The sequence below is a fragment of the Ambystoma mexicanum genome, chromosome 9, assembly GCF_040938575.1.
Source record: "Ambystoma mexicanum isolate Mex_15411 chromosome 9, UKY_AmexF1_1, whole genome shotgun sequence".
NCBI lineage: Eukaryota > Metazoa > Chordata > Amphibia > Caudata > Ambystomatidae > Ambystoma > Ambystoma mexicanum.
In genome coordinates this window covers 954,192,244-954,214,536 of record NC_090931.1, presented here as the reverse complement: position 1 = coordinate 954,214,536, position 22,293 = coordinate 954,192,244, and the positions used below count along the sequence as shown (strand labels likewise).

The window sequence follows — 22,293 nt, the reverse complement described above, 5'->3', positions numbered from 1 at the left end:
GTTTATGTGTTTGGACGCCACACGCGGAGTCCAAACTCTGTGTGCAGTCTGATGGAATAGGTGAGCCCCCCATCCTGTGAGGGATGCGTCTGTGGTTAGAGTGGCTTCCACTGCGGGGGTAGCAAATGGTTTCCCCAATACAAGGTTTTCCTTCGACCACCATCGTAGCGAGAGAACCAAGGCCTGCGAGACCACCACTAGATCGTCTCATTGTCTGCTGGCCTGACACCACTGGCTGTTGAGCCACTCTTGCATTGGGCGCATGCGCAGGCACGCGTGAGGTACCAAATACACGACGCCATCATTCCTAGCAATCGCATGGCTTTGCGTACCGTCACCTTTCGACCGGCTACATATTGAGGGATATGAAACAGCATATTTTGGACCCTCTTGTTGGAGGGGAAGACGAGGCCGTCCTTTGTTCGAATTAGAGCCCCTAGGGATTGCTTGACTTGGCTGGGGTCTAGACTGGACTTCTTCTCGTTGATGGAGAAGCCCGGGCGGAACAAAAGGTCTACAGTCTTTTGGGTATTTGAGAAGCATGTTTCGTAAGAATCCCCTGTTATGAGCCAGTCGTCGAGGTAAGGGCAGACTGGAATGGACAACCTGCGCAGGTGAGCCGCTGCCACTGACAGTACCTTTGTGAATATCCTTGGCGCTGAAGCTATGCCGAAGGGTAGCACTTTGAACTGATAGTGTTTGCCTTCTATCATGAACCTGAGGTATTTTCTGTGTGCTGGCAACATTGAAATATAAAAGTATGCATCTTTCATTTCCAGTGTTGCCATGTAATCCCCCTGTGTGAGCAGGGGAATTACCTCCTGCAAAGTCACCACACGAAATTTTGAGGTTTTACGAATTTGTTCGCTGGCCGCAGATCTAGTACAGGGCGCATGGTTAAATCCTTTTTGGGTACAAGGAAGTACACTGAATAAATACCCTCCTTTAGCTGTGATAGAGGCACACCCTCTATTGCTCCTTTTTCCAGTAGCAGTTCGACTTCCTGAAGAAGGATGGAGAGGTGTTCCGGTGATAGGCGTCTTCCCCTTGGGGGTCTGAATGTAGGGGACAGACTGAATTCGATGCAGTAACCATGGGCTATTGTTGACAGTACCCAGCGGTCTGTGGTAATTCCCTCCCATGCTTGTAGGAATGATGTTAACCGGCACCCGACCAGAGATGCATGAGAGGGGACCTGAACTTTCGGGTCATTTGGTGTTGGCAGCCGGGGAGCCTTTGGGAGTGGGGCCCTGACCTTTTCCCTTGCCACGACATTGTCCTCTCTGTGCATAATGTCCACTGGTTCCCTGAGTGGAGGACCAGTGGCCTGCTGAGGCGTATTGTTATTGTTGTTGTTGGTTTTGTCATTGGCCACGAAAAAAAGTGCCTGTTGCCGTAACCTCACTTATTAGGAGGTCTTGTGATTTGGTCCAGAGTCTTTAGAGTATCAAATTCCTTCTTAGCTGTCTCCAGTGCCTCGTCAACCGCCTTACCAAACAAGTTTGAATCTTTCAGGGGTTTGTTGATGAGGGACGCCTGGGTTTCTGGCTTGAAATCGGAGTACCTGAGCCAAACATGACGCTTAAGAAGTACCCCCTGGACTAGTGACCGGCCAGCCGTCTCCGCAGCACCTAGCGTGTTCTTAATGATGCTTTGGTTTACCTGAGAACCTTCTGTCACAATGGCTAACAAACGGGTTTGTAAGGGCTCAGGAGCTTCTTGTAGGCCTTCACGCAACATTCCCCATTGGGTATCAGCGTAGCTTGCCAACAAAGTATTGTTGGTGGCAATCCGCGTGGAGAAAGCTGCCGAGGATGTAATCCTTTTTCTCAAGGCATAAAGCTTCTTCCCCTCCTTGTCTGGGGGTGCTTCGCTAGTAGATAGCGGAACCCCCGCCCTTTTCCTCGTGGCGGTTACTACCAAGGAATCAGGTATGCAATGTCCCCTAATATATAAGGGATCCGACGGTGAGGGGCTAAAAAGTTTCTCAATTCTTGGGTTGACACCTCTAACCAATAAAGGTGTGGATAAAGATGGAACGAAGCGTCTCTTGACTGAGGCAAGAAGGGGTATGGCCTGGCTTGTAGGTGGTTTTTCCTTAATTATTTTCTCCACAAAGTCTACTTCTGGAGTAATTTTCCCTGTGTCAATTTCAAAATGTGCTGCCGCCTTGCATAGCAATAAATTGAAAGTGGGTTGGTCATCCACAGGTGACGGGTTTCTGACCGGTGTGGTCTGAGGAGAGGACAGATCTAAAACGTCAGGGTCTGTTGACGCCCCTGGAAAATGCCAGGGCTGTGGTCCACATATGTCTGGGTCTTCTTCAAAGTCCCCTACAGGGTCTTGTAGATCCTCAGTATTTAGGAACTCTTCATCTTCGTGAAAATGTGGGTCCTCTTCAGTGAGGTCATATGTATCATTTCCTCTTCAAGTGGGTCAAAGAGTCTTGGATATTTGGCCCTAGGGTCTTCCTGGAGTATATCTCTTGGCTTTTTTGGTGCAACGTGTTCTGAGGTGGACCTAAACCCATCTAGTTTGTCCATACACAATTGAAATCTTTCCATAGTCCACTGGGATAACCCTCAACGGTCTAGTGGCGGGAAGGTGTGCTCCTCCGCCTCTAGGCGTCAAGATCTCTCCCATAGCGTGGAGGATATACCCCCGTCACCCTCTGAGAACCCTTCTCGTGGGCCTGACACTGAGGATGTATTTTTAGGTCTTCCCTCCGACAGAGGGGTGGGGGGGGGGAAAGAGTTCCGGTGTACCTTCTGTAGGTTTCGGCGTCTCTCTGGCCTTGTGAGCGGGTGTCGGCGACTCTTACGCCATCCGTCTTTGAGCATCAGTGGAGACTATCCTAGCCAAGCTTTCGATGACTATTTTGTCCGTCGAGGGCTGGTCGTGAACGGTTTTCGGCGGTGCCAGAACCTTTTCGCTGATGGTCGCTCCCTTACGAGGCGTTTCGTCTGACATTTTGGTGGTAGCGCCCTTAGTAGCGGACAGCCCAGTCGCTAGTTGCGCATGCGGCTGCAGGGAGGGCTGGCAACCCTTACGGTCGGCTGAGGCTGCCGGTAGATTCGGCGTCCCCGTTGGCGCTGGGGCTTTCTTCGACTTAGTCGAGGAAGGGCCGTGGGTTGTGTGGTTAGTTTTCACTTTTTCATGTGTGTCCGCGGGGTGTACATCTCCTTAAGTAGGGTGTGAGCTGAACCTTTCGGGGCCGGGGAGAGACGCAGAGGAGCGGGAGCGCTCCTTAGAGAGGTCGACAACCTCCGATACGGAGGTAGCGTTATCACCATCCCCCTCGTCACATTCGGCGGCGGGTGAGGAATCAGCCTTCAACATAGCATAGGCTGCCCACCTCTTGACCCTGCGGTCCTTTAAAGTTTTTGGATGAAGGAGTTTACAGGCCGCACAGCCGGCCTCATTGTGGTCGAGGAGTAAGCAGCGGTTACACCGCTTATGCTTATCCTTCCACGTGAATTTGCCGTTACAATGAGGGCAAAATCTAAAAGGAGCCCTCTCCATAGCTGAGGATGTAATAATAAGTGATAACTACCCCGAAAGAAAGGGGGGGGGGGGGAGAGAAAGGCATTCTAGAAGAAAAAAGAAATGTCCACAACAACCCCCACTCTCCGTACTGTGTAGGCCCGCAAGGCCAGGCCACGTGCTCGGCAGCACCGATAGGATCGTCTCCGTCGAAACCACAGCTGTCGAAGATCTTGACTCTGCTGGGAAGTTGCTTAGCCATCGAAAGAGGGCTGCGGGCGTTTGGATTAACGATAACCGACAAAACGACCAAGGGTCGAATAAATGGTAATGGCAATGTCTCTTACGAGCTCCGCATAAGGTGATCAGTATTCTGGGTGGAAAAAAACAATCTGAGGGACCTCGACGCGTGAGGGATTTTGGGCACACTACACGTCACTATAGGGATAGTATTACAGACACGCCTATCTCGACATTCCATTTTCGACTTCCGGAACAAAAACTGCAATACTCCACAGTGACCACTGGATGTCGGACTATGCACAGCATGTGATTCTAAGCAGATTAACGAACATCAGAAACAATATTACCTACTTCCCAAGTAGAAAGCAGGTTCCTCGCCAACTGTGCAGCACCCACATCACCTGCCAAGGGACAGGGCCCTAGCCTCTGGATCTCTGGCGTCATTCTTTTTTGACTCCTCACTATTACTGTCTTACAACAGCAATGTTTGATCCCGACTGGAATTTGATGGAACATAAGCTTTGTCTTGATCATTATCTGTATCAGCATCATTAATGTCTCGAGGGACCCAGAAGCCTGCTGGAAACTATAACCAAGTCACCGGAAGAGACCAAACTAAAACTATCGGAGGGTTTCTGGGTGCTGTGGACCTGCCCGAGAAGGGGAAGAGAGAGAAGAAACAGCTTGTAAATATCTATTTTCCTGAGACATTGGCTGACTAAAGCAGGGGTCTGCAACTTGCGGTTCTCCAGATGTTTTGTACTGCAACTACCATGACCCCCTCCCCATTGACTATGCTGCCTATGACTAAGGGAGACTTAGTCCTAAACAGCTGGAGAGCCAAAGAACATAGACCCTTGGACTAGAGTGAAAGAGGAGCCCAAGAACTTACTGAGGGCTATATCTCAGACCCTGTCTGAGACCAAAGATGAAAGCGACTAAAGAGTCTTCTCAGGGTAGATGTCAGACAGTGGCTGATACCAGACCAAGGCAAGAGAGAAAGAGACCAAAGAGATTTCTTAAGGCTACACCTCGGACCCTGGCAAAGAGCAGAGCAAGGAGGAGGGAGACAGGGCCCAGGAGGGTGACATGCGGCTGGGGGTAACAATATCACAGTCTCCCAAAATCTAGAACGTTGGAAGACATATTTGCTGGTAGGAGAGTGTAAAAGGGTATTGCTACTGTGCCAGGAGAGAGACCATGGCTGTAGCATGAGAATATCTATGCCTGATAAAAGCCATAAATGGAAGGGATACTTGATGGCAGGACATTACCAAGAAGCAAGCAGGATGCTATATCCCTTGGAATGAACATGTCACGAGGCTAGCAAACCGTCGAGACCTCAAGTGTGAACAAAGCAGTGTGCTAGCCGCTCTATTCCTGAGACTTTGCATTAGTTATGTAATCATGGGTAAAATTAATGTCCCTATTGCTAGGCTCTTGGGACACACCGGGTTACTCATCCTGACACCCTCAGTATAGAATCCTATATCATTTCTAGTGTGATTTTCCTAGACTCTGTAGGGGTCCTACACACCCATTGTGGGCTAGCTAATAAAGGTGTTGAACTTCTTATTAGACTCCCCTCTGGTCTGTTATCCTTCATCACAATACACTCACCTAATCTGTTTTGCAGGTTTGCCCCTTTTAAACCTTCTGCTGTACAGGGCCTCATACCATGAATGCTCCTGATTAAATTTTGGGAAAGTCTTCAGTACACCACAATCCATCCTGTTTCACACACTCGTTCCACATTAAATTTAAAATAAGTGCCCTAGGCTCTACCTATTAAAATTAAAGAAGTCATTCCCCAGCACTAAACACCCTGCAAGTCCTGAGTTTAAACACAGGGTCAGAGTCTTGAGAAGGTGGGTGATGCTCTGCCCCACTAAGAGTCTGAAGATGCATAGTGTCTATATAACAAACAAATACCTTGCAGTATGAACATCAATGTGTTTGCTGATAGAGGAAGGCTCTTGCATGTTATTCAGTGAGTGAGTCCCTGTTTGCTGCCACACCAGGAATTCAGAATTGTGTATTGTGGTGAACAGGCAGAAAATCTTCAAACACTGACTGTGCCAACACTGAGTAAGCTAGCAGGTGGAAGCCCTTAATTCCTTTCCAGTACCCTGCTTGTACATGTGCACAGGGCTTAGTCAGACTGCCGCCACGATGACCGGCTTGCAGGGTGATAGAGGGCTATGCACACAGTAAGAATGACTGTGTAAAGTTCCCTTGCTACGCACAATGTACCTTAAGATGTAGATCAATGATCATAGACAGACAAACAAGAGAGGATACTGAAAATAAAACTCTTGACTTCAGGGAGGATTTACCTTTGACTTGTAATCTTGAAACTGCTGGTGTTAAAGTACCAGGGCCAAAGAGTGCCTCACTAGATGCTGACTCCCTTTCTTCAAAAATGTACATTCAAGAGTCCTCAGAAAATCTCCTATGAATTCGAGAGGCAGGTGCTGGGTGTTAGAAAATATTTCACTAGAAGCAAATTTTCCTCCATAGTCCATGGACACCACAAACGTTTTGCATTAGTTTCTGTATCCTGACCAGACATTTTAGAGTGGAGCACAGCCTTCAGCTGCACTCCACTGGGCTTTCGCTCATTGTTATGGGGAAACTGACACACCCTTGAGGCTGTCAGTACGGAGAAACTTTGTTTTTCTTAGTCTTTTGACTTTGTTGCCATTTGTTGGTAACATTTTATCACTGAGCAAAGCACCTTAAAGTACAGCGCAATGGGGCCATTGTGTTATATGACCCAAAACACCCTCTAGGGAATTTGTGGTGTTTGCACAATGTGCCTTGGAAAAGACTGGTGGCAGCAGTAGCTTTTTTGTGTATTTGTGTAACTTTTTACCGAGCCTTACCGCGTTTGGCTCTTGACTGTGGCTGGTGTCTAACATGGCTGTGCCACAAGGTCTTTTGTCTGTTTCTTTGGCCATTTTGTCCTTTGGCTTTCCCCCTGCCTTTCCTGGGCTGAGATTTCCATATCTGGGCATGTAGTTGCCCACAAAAGCTGCTCCTTCACAGGCCCTTGCAGGTCACGTGTAGGTACATAGGAAGTGGGCTGGGACTGTCGGGTCCCAATCCACACTACTGGTGCCAAGGAGTCTGGTGTGCATGAGAGCATGATAACCCCAGTGGTCCCCGATTGGACCACAGCTGGTGTGCATGCATGGGGCAGATCTTGCCATTGGTGGGCTGGGTGCGAGCACTTTCCTAACTGGGGATATGAGGAGGGGGCCCTGCATTCATGCCAGCAGATCAGCAACCAATCAGAACCAATCTGGAAAAGGAACCAAGTATCCTGAGGAGCCGAGAAGAGCAAAGGACAATCCTGAGACACACTTAAAGAGGGCTGGCACCCGAATCCCATTGTTGTCCCGGTGGAGCCCTGCTTTGCACCTGATCTCAGAAGACCTGTGAAGGTGCTTCGTGCCCTTGGAGTGTTTGGACCAATCACTCTTAACGTCTCCTGGCAACCCTGCAAGTGAGCCTCTTCTGAAGTGTCCGTAGGCCATCCAGTGGACTGTCCAGCTCAATCTTAGATTGCCATGCCAGAGTGTCACTGTTTCGAGTTTCGACCCGAGACAGCTTATCCAACAAAGCACTAATCTACTGAATTTCGTCATCCCAGCACTTTTTGGCTGAGAGATAGGAGGCTGCATCATACAGCAGTAGTTGGGCGCCCCTGCATCGCTGTGCAACAGTGACGGTGGCTGATGGCAGTTTTCCCCATGTTCCTTCTAGTGCCCAGAGACCGGCTCCATCAGTGTTTATGTCGTTCTTCATCTGAATCAAGAGTTACAGCTCCTGTCCCATACCGGACCTGTATTCGCAATCGCAGTGCCTGTGCTTCTGGAAGCCAAACAGAGTGCAGGAAATTGTACCTCTGACGACCAACTCTAGACCTGCCAAGTCTGGACCAAAACCGAGCTAAGGGCAGTGGATAGTGAAGTCACTTACCAGTGGCCCTTTGTTCATCCAAACGCATTTACACATAGGTTATTTTTGGCCTTCCTGTTGGCTTGGGTAGTATTTGCTTCCTCAAGCCCTCCAAAAGTCAGCAACCGCTTTGTTCATTGTAGCAGATCCTCTGACTCTTAGAACCCATATCACGCTTTTAGAATTCTTACCCTTTTTCTTTCGTACTCACTAAGAAATACTTGTGAACTTTGCGCACAACCGTCCACTTTTACACACAGTTGAGTACAAGTCTCGATCCATCTGGACTTATAAAGTTGGGGTTGCCATCTCTGAAGACTGCTGGTGCTTTAAATGTTATTCACCCTATTCCTTACAGGTATTGGTGAAGTTATTAACTTTCTCGCACTGACTGCAGTGAGTGTATATATTACATAGTGTGCTGCTTGTGTGGGTTTTTACTATTGCATTACATTATCCATTGTGTTGTTATTGGGCATATCATAAATAGTGTTTTTTTGTGAACAACCGTCTACCTGTAATTTTTGGTATTTCACTGTGTGATAATTGGAGACCCCTGATCACCTTCACTCCTCCCGCTATGTAGCCTTGACCTCCTGAGCTACAATGAATCGGTCTGGCTATTTCCCCAGACGTGTCCCCTGTTCATCTAACAAGGGCGGTCTCCTAAATACCTGTCCACCAGGGCAGAGTTTATAAATCCATTATAACATTGGCATCGGTCCGTGGAGGGTCCACTGTTAGCCTAGATCTTTGTGAATCTGCCATTGGAACACCACTTGTTGCACTTTCTGTCCCTGATATTGTGCTGGCGGGTTGATGCATCTTTCTCCTTTCCAGTGTGCATACCTGTCAGTCTTGGGGTCACTGGTGTTTTTCACCTGCTTATCAAACGCACATGTTTTCCTGAAGCAACATCCCAATTTAGTTGTGTCGCTCTTCTGCCAGGTACTAAGGAGTTTCTCTCACCTTGCAGGGACCCTACAGCTCGTGGGGTGGGGAGGTGGCAGGTTTTTGTGTCATCAAGGTGCAAGTGTACTTAGGCTACCCCTGTGTGCCCTCTTGCTGTGAAGAATAGAGAAGTAAAGATTCTTTTTTACAACCCCAGATTGCAAAAAGTCCTGTCTAACGACATTGGTCATTTGAGAACACGGAGACTGAGTTATCGAAGAGTGCACTCAGGTTCTTTACTGTGTTGATGAGTTTGGACAATCACACCGCTGTTTTTGGCTTGGTGTCCAGAGGCTAGTTGATAGAGGGAGCCCAGTGTTAGTGGGCTACATTTCTAGACTGTTCCTACTCATCAAGTGAATGAGTGCCAACAAAGCTGCCAAACCACAGATTTGCCGTCTCATCATTAGGTAGAACTTTTAAGATCAGCTGTGTATTGCCAGTGTTGTTATTATGGGTGTGCTCATTTTTGCCAGCCAGCGCATGTGAGTTAAGTTCCGAACTTCGCAACTTCACCAAATTGCAAAGTTAGCAATTTTTTTATGACCATGCCAACAACAAATCCATTTGCCTGCACAATTCATCTATTGGATACAATATCCTGTTATGTATCACTGCGGCATAAGTTCACAAAAATATAGTTGTGCAGATAAGCATATCCACATTTGCAAACACATTTAGTGGAAAAGAAAACATGCAACCATATGTGTACCCATTTGTACATTTTCTTCCAATCCAATATCTTTTTTAAAAGTTAACCAAAAATGAACTAATTAGTTATAATAAATGTAATTGATAATAGCCTTTGATTGAGTCTGAAAAAGCAGTGTTCATAGAATACCAAAGGTTGCATCCAGATGATTCCAGATACGAGGATGCAGGCAAAACATTTCCCAGTAAGTCATGAGAGAAAAAAACAGTACATGGCATGCTCGTCTCTATCGCTGTTTGACCTGGAAGTAATTTGCTTGTCAAATAGTGTTTTGCAGGAATATTTCTCTGAACTCACTTTCTGGGTTCCAAGGGTATAAGTAAGTGGACTTTGATTTTCAGTATAGCTGTTAGTAGAGGTAATTAAAGAGCACCATTTATTATAAAATTCACGAAGTGTGCAAAAGCAACGCCCCACAACTTTGCACACACCAAATGATACATTTCTGTCCCTAAACAATGGGCTAATCTGATTAGACGGGACAAGCACATGTTTAATATTAAGGGTGTCAGTGAAAAACCCTGTTGGGCTGCCAGGCCTGGGACTTCTAAGGGAAGAGAGTGACCCTTTGTTGTCTACCATGTAGATATGATTTCATGCGACATAAAGTTAGACCTTGGACAGAGAAGCTGTATAGGTGCGTCAGTAAAATAGAATGGCTGACGCGGATGAAGACTGCCAGCAGATCCAGAAGTATCAAGGCCTCAGCGCTGTCTGCCTTTAGTACCATGAGGGCATCTAGTGCGCTAGTGACCAGAGTCGGAGGGCAGTGTAAAGGGCAGAGGTGGGCCTGCACTGGCTCCAGTAGATGGATCCATCTCTACAGACTCCTGTAAGTGCGGGGTGACTGGTATTAAGTATCTGCCAAAAAGTAGATCTGAAATGGAACTGAAATTGGAGAACAAGAATACATGCATAGAACATTTTAAAGAAGACGAGTACTGAGTGCAACTTGAAATCCACAGGTACTTAGCAAGTTGTTTAAATCCCAGGTTCACTGATTTGCTGGTGAAGCAGTGTTTACCAGTGCCTGACTGAATTCTAATTCTTCATCTGTGAAGGGCGGAGAAATGGGACACAACGATTGCAGCAGTCAAACTGTTTACCGCTGCAGTTCTGCAAAGCATGGTACCGAGGCAGTAAAGCTTTCTTTTCGAGTCAGGGCACGGTCAGCAAATATTCCTGGTAACAGGCTTCTTTGCCTGCATTAAAAAGGTTTTGCTTTTGCAAGTAAGCCTCGTGGAACAGAAGCGTCCATCTTCCCGAGAGCTCCACCCCCAGGTAGGCTGTAGGTCAAGAATTACTTTTTTTTGTTTTGTATCGTGTTGAGTTGTGGACAGAAGAATTCCTGGTTAGGATTTTGTATTTGATTTAAATGAGTAATTCTGAAACGGGCCGCAGCGTCCAGGGTGGTGGTCAACCAATCGGTACGTTTTTCGAGACATTTCAGGGATCCACTGTCCTCTCCAGACGAGGGTCGTTTAACAGCAGCTTATCCAAGAAAGTGCCTGCTGAAAAGCGCTTCCATGCCGCTGTTACAGAATATTAAAGCGGGTGTATAACTGTCATTGTGGCTTATGCATAAACCATAAGGCTTTCATATACCGGTAATTGTAAAAAGGTTTGCCATGTACATATTTCATCTGTTCATTTGTTATCTGGTTGCTATGTTTATTTCCAGTAATAGCATAACATGTTATGAGTTTCCAGGGAAACATGGCATCATTCAGGGTTCCATCTAAGGAGGGTATAAAAGGCTACGCGAGTGTACAGTTTGTCAGTTAATCTGGAAAAGAGAACCTCCTTGATGGCAATAAATACGTATTGCTGGAACTTACATGGTCTCCTGTGGATCCTTCATGGTCTTCAGCCACTTTTGTAATTTAAGACACGGTGCTGCACAGGATGAACTTGAACCTTTTGTGCCAGCTTAAATTAAAGTGCCATACGGTCTGTCCAGGTACAAGGCAAAGGGTCAAGGAAGGTAAAGGGACCCTTTGCAGAGTAGATTAAATAGTGTGCACTGTTTCTTTGTGGGTAGTTCCCTGCATCGCTGTACTAAGAAAAGGCCTTTAGGTTCTCCATTAAATGAAAAGCAACTTAAACTAAATTGTCAATTCTGATGTCGACATTTCCAAGTGAAGTTTGTGATTTATATGTTGTTAATAAGACACAAGTCACACCTGTTAGATGTGAGTGAAACAGCGTGCCATGACCAGGTGGGCAGTATATCAGATGGGAACATGCGAGATATTGAATGTGATGAACATTTAGGTATTGTTCGTCCAGAGGACCTTTACTATATATGCAAAACAAAGGGGGCTCTGAGAATCTCTCTACCAGCACGAACACAGCCCAATGACCTGTTCTTGGGTGAATAACCCCTGGGAGAGACTCTACCAAGTCTTTAGCTCACTGTTCCTTTCACAGAGAAGACTTTTCCCTGCATATCAGTCTTTGTCCTGCCCAGGGGCAGTCCAGCACCGAAATGCTAGGCAATTCTCCTGTGAACAAGAGTACCAACAGCATCCCCAGACACGTGTTTCAGCCTTGTTGGGCATCATCAGTGAGGTGAAGCTGTGCCTCTCTAAGAACAGTGAGCAAGGGGTCCACGTCTGGATCGCCCTGGTAACTTAGGGTGAGACCCTAGGTTAATTTATGCAAAACAAAGGGGGGTTTGAGAATCTCTCTACCAGCACAAACACAGCCCAATTACCTGTTCTTGGGGGAATAACCCCTGGGAGAGACTCTACCAAGTCTTTATCTCACTGTCCCTTTCACAGAGAAGACATTTCCCTGCATATCAGTCTTTGTCCTGCCCTGGGGCAGTCCAGCACCGAAATGCTAGGCAATTCTCCTCTGAACAAGAGTACCAACAGCAACCCCATACACATGTTTCAGCCTTGTTGGGCATCATCAGTGAGGTGAAGCTGTGCCTCTCTAAGAACAGTGAGCAAGGGGTCCACAGCTGGGTCGCCCTGGTAACTTAGGGTGAGACCTCTCTACAGGGCAGTGCCTATAAAGGAGACACAAATGTTAGTTTTGCGAAATGCGTGATTTTATCAGGAATTTAAAGCAAGAAACTGAGGGGAGGGCATAGAAAGCGCTAAAAAAAAAAAATCAGGTGGCCGAAGACATTTTTGTTGTACTAGGAGTGAATACTTTACAGCTGCAATTAAGCCATTACCTTGCAGGAGGCTGCTTGGAGAGAACAATTGAAGCCCCATAAAAGAGCAAGATTAATGTCATTGCATGATATAGCAATATTAAAGAGATCCCAGGAGCGTGTGCTTTGGGTGGGAATGGTCGTAGTGATCAGCATTCCATGAGCTGTCATTGGGTGGGTAAAAAGCCAAACCACACCCACAGGCTGAGTCTCTTGCCTTACATCTCATCTTCCATCCCATCCGAATGTGTCTGCGTGCAATAGTTTTGGCTTAAAAGGTGGTGTTGAAGAGCTGTAAACCCCGAGCACAGCTGGAAGTTTCAAACAGGCTCGAGACCAATTCCACTAGAGATGGATAAGAAGAGAGTTAAATCCACAGCATTAATGCGGGACACATTACTTTCAAATATAAAATATGACATTCCCCTCTTCATTTGCTCAAATTCGGTTGGTTTGCCTCGTCAAAAATTAATCCATTTATTGTATTTTAATATAGCAATCACACCCACATCAGTGGAATACAGGGCCCGCCAGTCCAAGCCTAAGCAGTCCCAAACCAGGGCCTCATACACCCTCCGGGCAAGGGGGTGATAACTATTCGCATGCAATACTCAGTCCACGGCGGGAGTAGTTTTAGGGGGGCGGGGTGGGTTCTATACCTTTTACATGAGCCCAATCTCCCAGGGAAAAAAAAGGGATGGACACCGTCATAGAAAATTGAAAATGGACCAAGTCCTTTTCTATTTCTGTGGCAGAGGCAGAGACAGGAAGGAGCGTGGAGCCAGAACTGGTGTGGGGGCATTTAGGGGATGACCTGCAGGGTGGGGCGGCAGTGGGGTTGGGGAGCGGGTGGGGGCCAAGGCACTGCAGCACTTAAAGAAAATGGTGGCACACGGGAAGTGCCTCGGGTGGCTGGAAAAAAGCGGGCAGTACACTGTTCATTCTCGACCGTGTTTCCATCCACCTGATTGGCTGAGTGCCCTTTCCTGGGTGCAAATACATTTTGCAAAGCTAGTGTTTAACTTGGCTGTCTTCCATTTCAGGAACTCTTTTCACCCCTAAAACGGAGTAAAAAGAGGAGGAAGAAATCTACAAAAAGGCAACATAAAAAAAGCTTACCAAAAATGTAACTACAATGTTTGAAACACATTCTAGCTTTGATAATCCAGCAGAGGTCAAAACAATAAGAATCTGAAATGCTATGTTTTATTGAAAAATACTGTTTTTAATCTTTTAGGGGTATTTTCTTTGGCCTACCTTTGGTATGCTTTACAGAGTAAGAGGGGAAACTGCATAAATTGTGTTAGTATTAAAAAAAGGGCATAGCATTGAAGCAGACACTGAGCGATGAAGGGGTAGGATTGACAATCAAGAGATGCAGGCAACAGGGGGCTAGTGGTAGCAGCAACCTGAGGTTAACCTAGAAGATGGTACAGTAGTAGTAGCAGGTAGAAGGAGCAGGCTACGTTATCCATACGGAGGTGAACGCCTGCACTGGCTGGGGAAGCAGGCCAGAGGGACGCAGAATGGCTCCAAGGGTCCAGTCCGCAGGACAGAGAGCCCCACAGCGATATCACTCTCTGTGGTCTAAACAACAACAATTTTGGCTTCTCAACAAGGGTTTACATCCGTACCAGCTTGTCACAATACAATAATCTACAAAGGTTTCCGACATGGTCGTTTGTCGTCAATCTATATTCTTCTTAGAATATGCGCCTAAACAGAGGCAAGGTACCAGGCATTGCAAAACTTTTTATAATGACTGTGGCCCTCATTATGGGGTTTCTGGCAACCCTCGTAACAGCCGCACTGCCGCCCGATATACCGGTGCCATCAGTGGCGGTGGCAACGGTAAATCCCCATCAACTCCATGGAAATTGGGACATGGAAGCATCAGCACCTTTGCTAACGGTGCTTCTGTGACAACCATGCCAGTAGGGGCCTGAAAACCCGGCAGGTCAGGCCTGCCGGGCGACCCGTGGCCACTACTTGCATCGTTGCAGTATGGCGGTCTGGAAAGGGTGCCGGTACGTTGCTACCGGCACCCTTATTTCCGGACCACCATACTCCGAATGAGAGCCTGTAAGTCGGAAATTGTTAAGCCAAGGCCGTCTCCTCTCTAAAATACCTTATATCACCACGACATTAGGCAAATAATATAATCAAAAATGTAATTCTTTACTTGGAATTCGAGAGTTATATGGTCTACTGTGTAGCGCAGTGACTCAACATGTCCCCGCGTTTACTTTCAGACAGAATGTTGCTGCATTTGAACAATGACAGACCTCCAGAAATCAATCCAATTAGGTGTTCCACAGAAGTCAATTTGAGGGTACATTTTGCAGGGTAATTTTCATACTTGCGGATCGTAAATTGCTAATCGCCAATATGCCACTGATGAATGGTTTGGAAAGAAAATGTCATGATACCACACAAAAATGTGGAAAAGTTTCACGTGCATTTGGGACATGAAAACCCCAGTTCTTGTTGAACTAATGTAGGGATCGAATTGAAATATTCTGTTATAATAGCAAGTTGAAAACTAATATCCTAATGGATGCGAAACCCAAAATCAATGCATACATTCTTAAGGACCAACTTATTTCCTTACCAGTTGCTCGGTTTCCGGCTGATTTAAGCTTTGGCATTCCTCCCTGGAATAATCCTCCCAAACCAGGTCCTCCTCCACCGCCACCACCAAAACCTCCGCCGCCGCCACCCCCTCCGCTGCTGCCCCCGCCGCCTCCTCCTCCTCCACCGCCACCACCACCACCACCTATTGGTCCTTTGGGCTCTGTCAAAAAAATTGAACAGCTTCAATTAGGAAATATATGTACATCAGTATATCAACTGCAAAACCGCAGAAGACAGAATAGGCAGTATTTGTAAGGTAGACAAATAATCATATTTGATTTTAATAATTTGATACAGTGTAGTCGTCGCTCCAATGTCAACAGAGTACTTGACAGAGTATTTTTATTGTACTAGTCGCATCTCAAACATGTGGTGTTGTGAGTTCAGCTGTATGGTGTGTTGTCCACATGAGACAAGATCACAGAAAACAGGTTGTGATAAAGAGGGTTGGAACCATATGCGTGGGGCAGCAGAATATGGCAAAAATACACGTAAGAAGTGGCAGGAATACCAAGTGATTTGCCCACAAAGACACATTTATTTTGGTTAAGTACAGAAACTGAGACTAGAATACATGTCTCCTTGATCCACGGACATCAACGTGTCCAGAATACTACATCTCTGGCATAGCCACCATGATAGCCGCACGCATGAGGGTATAATACACAGCATTGATGACATAACCTGGGATCATTTCGTTCTTCCACATCAAGATATGCATTAGCAAACAATCACAAGTCATGGCTAGGCCAAGTTTTTACATTCAACAGCAAATGACATTCTGCAGTTTCTGAAGCAGTTCTGTGCCGAAGGATGTACGAAACAAACAGTTTCAGAAGCAATATTGCATCTCTTCATTTCAGTTTCTCTACATGCCTTCATGTAGCAGGGACGCGGTTGGGCTTACTATGCTGTACACAGCTCTGTGTTCGTCTGGCCTAGTTAAGCCAGATCGCAAGTAAAAGTGACAGCTCTTATTGGTCAGACGGTAGATCACCAGGGATGCATTCTTTGGGGTGTTTGCCTGCGCTAAACCCTGGGACAGATTTCTGAGCATTGCAACTTATTGTCTCTGACTCACTTTGTTTAGGATGTGGAGTTTTGGCAAATATTATTTGATCTCTCAGCTGTCGTCTCACAACAAGCAGCTCTAGTCTGTCTGCTGCACAGGTTAGGTGGCTCTGCATCCTGCACTTGTTCATTCTTATTCATAGGCTGATGAGCCACGCCGGCACTGCTGTTTCTACTGCTTTCCGATTTTCATCACTAACCATCAGCTGGAAGGTCACAGTATTGAGCACTCATGCAGTCCATGCCTACGTACTGCTCCAGTCAGTGTGCATGACATTGGCATGGATACTGAAATAACCAACCCCAGTGCTGCAGCAGGGTGGATGGCAAGGGTGTGGCCTGGAGCCAGGCATGTGTCCACCTATCTAATTAGTTCAGCGGGTAGGGGGCATGCACATACATATGTGCTGGCGTCAGCGGTATGGTTGGCATGAGGAATTCATGGCTCTAGTGCTGCTGTGTCTCTGCACGCAGGGGACCCCAGCAGACACCTGCAGGGTCAGGGTAAAGTGGGCACTACCCCTTTCTCTTCTGGTACATCAACCATAATGTGGTGTGCCAGCATGCTAGTCCATCAACTCTCTGAGTCTTAAACACGTGGAGATACAAGTGTGGTTGATGCCATACAGTTGCCAGTGCTATTAGCAGAGAAGAGGGCACCCAGCAGGGCAGTCACCAGCTGGCCCGCAGCACCACTGGGGGCAAGGCACGAGAAAAGGTCACTGCTGAGGAGAGTGGCAGTGATAAGTGCACCTCATACAACATGATCTTTCTGCAGTGTTTATCTGGCAAACGCATTAGTTCATTCATGATTTTGTCTGAATTTGTCTAACACATTACTACAGCAAGAAAGCACTTTTGCTTTATTTTCTGTGAAAAGATGATCATAATGTTCCACTTGCCAAGTGTAGAATTAGATGACAATAAGGAGGATGAAAGGCTGAAATTGCACATCTACCATGGGTGGTGCACCCATCACTCCCTACTAGCCGGTGAGAGTTAGAGCTGTAAACCAAACATGTGGATACTCTGGAAAGCAGCAGTGGGTGAGGGGCTGTTGCGGGGGGCGAGGGTGGGATGAACCAACACTACTGTTTGTTTTTACAAATTAGGCAATGCAGAGCACAAACCAATGACGCAAAGAGCTAGGGTACGTTGCACTAAAAATGGTAAACATCCATACATTACTGCAACCAATATTTAGAAAGAGAAGCAAATGCAGAAAACAGAACACGCTGTTAAGTAAAAGTGAGGGCATAACAAGCCGTTGTCTAATCTGAATTTATTTTGAGAAAATAACAACAAGCTTGAACATTATTATTCTGGCACTAGCATGAATTGATGCTGCAATGCCCCTTGGCAACCCTTCCCTACATCAGATGCTGCAATGTAATTGTTTGAACACCATAAAGGTCATCAATATCGACCACCATTTCTTCCGGCCCCCCACCTGGTCAACAGTCTACCAGAAACTAACTTGATCACATCCACAGATCTTGTGGGTAGCGTGCACACCATTGCTCTAAGTTCAGATTCCATAAGCCAAGTTGGAAATGACAGACAGGAACTACATGCACAGTTTACTAGACCCGGCCACCCAACTAAACATAACAACCCTTGCAAAACAGGGTGTATCATCACCCCATGATAAACCCTTCCAATATTGGACTGGATATTTGGCTTTGCTATATGAATATCCACATGTGAGTATTGCGATTAGGGCAGTGAGCTCAAACACAGGCCATACAGAAAATGGGCCTCATTCAAGTGTGCCGGTCCGGAAAGAAGGGTGCCGGTAAGCTTACTGGCACTACAAGTCTGTCTGTAGGGGCTGCTGTGCCTGGCAGGGTCAGACCTGGCGGGCGCAATGGCCCCTGCAGGCTGAGTTTTCACGGAAGCACAGGCTTCCGCTTCAGTCTCCCCACGGGAATGGTGAGTTACTGAGTCTGCCGCCTGAATTCCCGCGTCGCTGGGACTTTTAATGTCCCAGTGGCACTGGGAAGTCAGGTGGCAGATTCAGTGTTACCGGGTCGACAGCAACCCGCCAGTGGCACTGGCGGGTTACCGCAAACCTCGGAATAAGGCCCAATGACTGTCCCAAAGGTTAAAAAAAAGTCCTAAGCAAAGGTTCTCTCAGCTTTCATTAATTCAAGTTCTTCCTAGGGATTTGAATTATAAAAATAAAACAGTGTGGAGATATGTACAGGTTGATTTAAGCAAAAGAAAATATCCAATTAAATGTGACTCATGATTCCTCTTGCAACGTCTAAGACTCGATCACACCCTGTCGGTCTCAGCAAAATGTCAGTCTCTAGAACTCATAGGCTTCCTTAGCAACAGTCTTGTACAGCTTGCATGAGGTGGGGAGGCCTCCTCCTCCTCCTGGGTTTCAAGGCTCCACAGGAGGCGGTTGGTTGTTGTGAAGTCAGATGTACCTTGGAGCTGGCCTTGCCTAGGACTGGAGCCACAGGAAACCACCTAGAAGGTCTCTGGTGTTCCTTCAGGGACTCTTGCAACTTCACACAATCCGCGTTGGGTCACTGACTCTCCAACCCAAACTACCTCTCCTCCGTGCTGTCTTGCATCAAGCTTGTATCTAACGATCTCTTCCCTGAACAACGCTTGCTTCTGCTTACACCCTTGCCACTACACCATATGCTTGTTACACCCACCAACAGTCTCACTATATAAGATATCCCAAATCCTCCACAATACTACGCCACTCCTTTGCCAGACCAGTCTCTTCCCCCTTCCTCTCTACTCCTTTGATGTTACTTTACTTCTTTTCTTCACTACCTTCTAGCGCCTCCTCCTTCCTTTTTAATATTCCACAGCCTCTTGTAAAGGTGCAGATCCAGCACTCCACAGGGGGGCGCACCGACAAACTACAAAAAGTATTTTAGAAAGTGTTTAGGCCCGGGTAGTGATGCAGTGGTCACCTGGTAATAAGAATATGCATATAGCTGTGGACAGAGGGAAGTTGCAACAGTACACCTATATTGGTAGGTTAAAGGGCAGGTGGGGGGGCTTGGTTTTATTATGTAGGTTGAATTGTATTAAGTAGCATTTTTTGTTGCTGCAGGGAGCAAGTGGATGGCCACAGTTGGGCCGATTAGTGTTGAAAATTGCAGTCTCTCACGATTTAGCTAAAAGTCGCAGTATCTGTTCAATTGAATTTTATTTTCACTGCTGCGCGGAGGAGCTCATGGAGTGACGGTCAGAATGTAAAGAGATGCCAAACGGGGTCCAATTAATTGTTGCAAGGGAATAGTTTCTCAAGGGAATGAAGTTGCTCTGCAGAGAGCAGGTGCCTTCCCAGATGATAAACTAATGAATACACAGTGATCGTGAAGGACAGTACGATACACAAGGGGGTTTGAATCATGGCAATGCCAAAATATTGCATTAGAAGGGAAGCAACAGTGGCCCCATTGACCAGCAGGGCATTTTGAATAGGAATAAAAGTGTGTGGTAGTACGAAAAATAGAGAACTAATTTCTAGCAGCAGCGCCACGCACATGTTTTTTTCATGCAGTTGTCCATCGTGAGAAGATAACTCGAATGTTGGGCCCGAAACTGGCCACATGTATCAACACAAGAGGTACAGAGCAAGCAGGTGCAGGCAGTGGTGGAAGTGTTCGAAAAGAAGTAGTGGAGCTATGTTCCCTGCTAGCCCGCCCCCACTCGCTGCAAACCCCATCGGCACGCCCCTTCCCATGTGCAATACAAATCCCATTACTAGGTCCCGCCTTTCCTCCATTCCATCCTACCACTGCATTTTATACAACCCCCCATTACCTTTATTGATTGTCCTCCCCAGAATGCAGCTTTACTCACCATCCCCTTTCTTTTTGTTTTAAATTTGGTTTTATTGAATTTTGTTCATTTCAAGTTGCATTACATAAGAAAAAAATACAAACTCATGGTTACAGAGCGAGATCGGAGCTTTTAAACATTATCATCTTTTCAAACATCTTATACATACATCCATCCTTGAGCTGCAACAGTTCAACATGACTTTCCCTTCACCCTCCCTCCTCCCCCCTGTGGGTCGAGCAAACATCCTAAGGACTCTGTGTGTGTAAATAGGTGGTCACAGTTTTATGGTTAAGGGGATTTCCTGTTGGGCAAGCCTCCATTGCCTTGATTCACAACCCCTTAGTTCACATTGATTACGTTACAACCCTGAGCATCAGTCAGATTGGCACTTTGGGTTGCCTGAAAAATGTTTATTTGTAAAGTCCATCCATAGAGCCTTGCATTGTGAGGATCTTCCGTGTAGAGATGCTGTTATCATTGATCCATTCATTTTTACTCTGAACCGTTTTGGATTCCCATTTTGTTACAAGTATGGCACGAGCAGCTAGCAATAACTGGCGGACCAGACCCTTAATCCTGCTCCATTCATCTTCATTTTCCTTTCCTCAAGGCCAAATAATAAGGGGGGAGGGTAGGAGGGTCGGCCACCCTATGGCTACCGTCTATGTCTTTAATCCAGCCCAGCACCTCTTCCCAAAATACTTTTATTCGGGACCAACCCCACCACATGTGCCAATAGTCGGCGATCTCCCCACACTCCCGCCAGCATCTTGGGTTGGCGGTTTGGAACATTTTGGAAAGCCTGGGGGGGTTGTACTGTCATCTATGTAATAGTTTGATGGCGTGTAATTTGTATTGGCTTGATATGGATGTTTGTGATGCCGCTTTACACATTCTTCCCCACATATCTGGGCTTATATGTTCACCTAGATCGCTGTCCCATCTACCTATCAACAGGTATACATTGTATATATCAGGCCCTTCATCTCTGTCCTAGAGTCTAATAGTTTTGTTCACCTTAAACCCAGAGAGTTGACCATAGTCTTCTAGTAGGTGGAGGGCTCGGGAATGGATGATTGATTATATGCAAGAGTATACCGTCGGTGTAAAGGGCCACCTTGTATTCCATCGCTCCCAGCCGAATACCTTCTATCATGGGGTCGGCCCTCATTGTCTGTGCCAGGGGTTCACAGAAAAATTCAAAAAGAATTGCGGAGAGAGGGCATCCCGGTCGGGTTCCGCGTTCTAATTTGAACCATCTGGAGTATTCTCCATTCACAAATATGGATGCTTTGGGGGACGTGTACACCGTCCGTATTCCCTTTCTGATCCTTGGGCCTATACCCACCTTACGTAGGACTGCTCAAGAATTCCCACTCTACCCTATTAAAAGCTTTCTCTGCATCGATTGAAAGGAGGGCAGGATCATCCGGCATAGTATAGGATATATGAATAAGGTGGAGTGTTTTACGCATTGTGTCTGCTCCCTGTCTCCCCAGTATGAATCCAACCTGATCGAGATGTATAAGTTGGGGCATTAGTGTCTCTAATCTAGCGGCCAGAACTCTGGTGTACATTTTTGCATCTAAGTTGAGTAGGGAGATGGGGCGTATGATCCACATTTTTTGGGGTCTCTTCTGTCTTTGGGAATTACCGTGATCAATGCGCGGGTGAAGGAGTGTGGGGCTTTCCCTGTCTCTAATATCTCGTTAAAGAGCTCTGCCATGAATGGCGTTAGTTGTGCACTGAAGGATTTATAAAATCCAGCCGTGTAGCCGTCTTCACCCGGGGATTTGGCCACTGTTAGCCTCTTTATTGCATCTTGGACTTCTTGTTCGGATATAGGGGATTCTAGCAGCTCTGAGTCCGGGCCTGATAACTTGGGCATATTGATCGAGGACAGATAAGTCTCTGTATCTGATTGGTCAGAGTTTGTTTCCGAGGTGTATAGGGCCTCGTAGAAATTAAAGCATTCTGGGATGGTGGGGGGAGTGCTGGTTGGGTCAGGGTTGTCCTTGATTATTTCTAATACTTTTCGCTCAGCTCTCTGTTCTCCAAGTCTGGCGGCCAGCAATGCGTCAGCTTTGTCTCCTTTTTCATAAAATTTCTGTTTCAGGAGTCGAAGCTTGCGCACTATCTTGCGCACTATCTGCTCGTGTTCTAACAGTTTCAGTTCCTCCCTTTTCCTTTTTGCTTCATTCATTTTATCGGGATCAATCCCTGCATTCCTCCTAATGTCCCCCTCCAGCTG

General features: G+C 46.6%; 1 protein-coding gene across 9 annotated transcripts in view; it reads right to left on the bottom strand.

The window, feature by feature from the left end:
- The window catches only part of WIPF1 (WAS/WASL interacting protein family member 1), a 906,211-nt gene that overhangs the window by 110,516 nt on the left and 773,402 nt on the right, over nucleotides 1-22,293 (bottom strand). For all 9 annotated transcript variants that reach the window (XM_069616149.1, XM_069616153.1, XM_069616147.1 and 6 more), the window contains one exon: nucleotides 15,130-15,312. In XM_069616149.1, coding sequence (XP_069472250.1) covers nucleotides 15,130-15,312 — 183 coding nt within the window. The remainder of the gene's footprint in view (nucleotides 1-15,129; nucleotides 15,313-22,293) is intronic.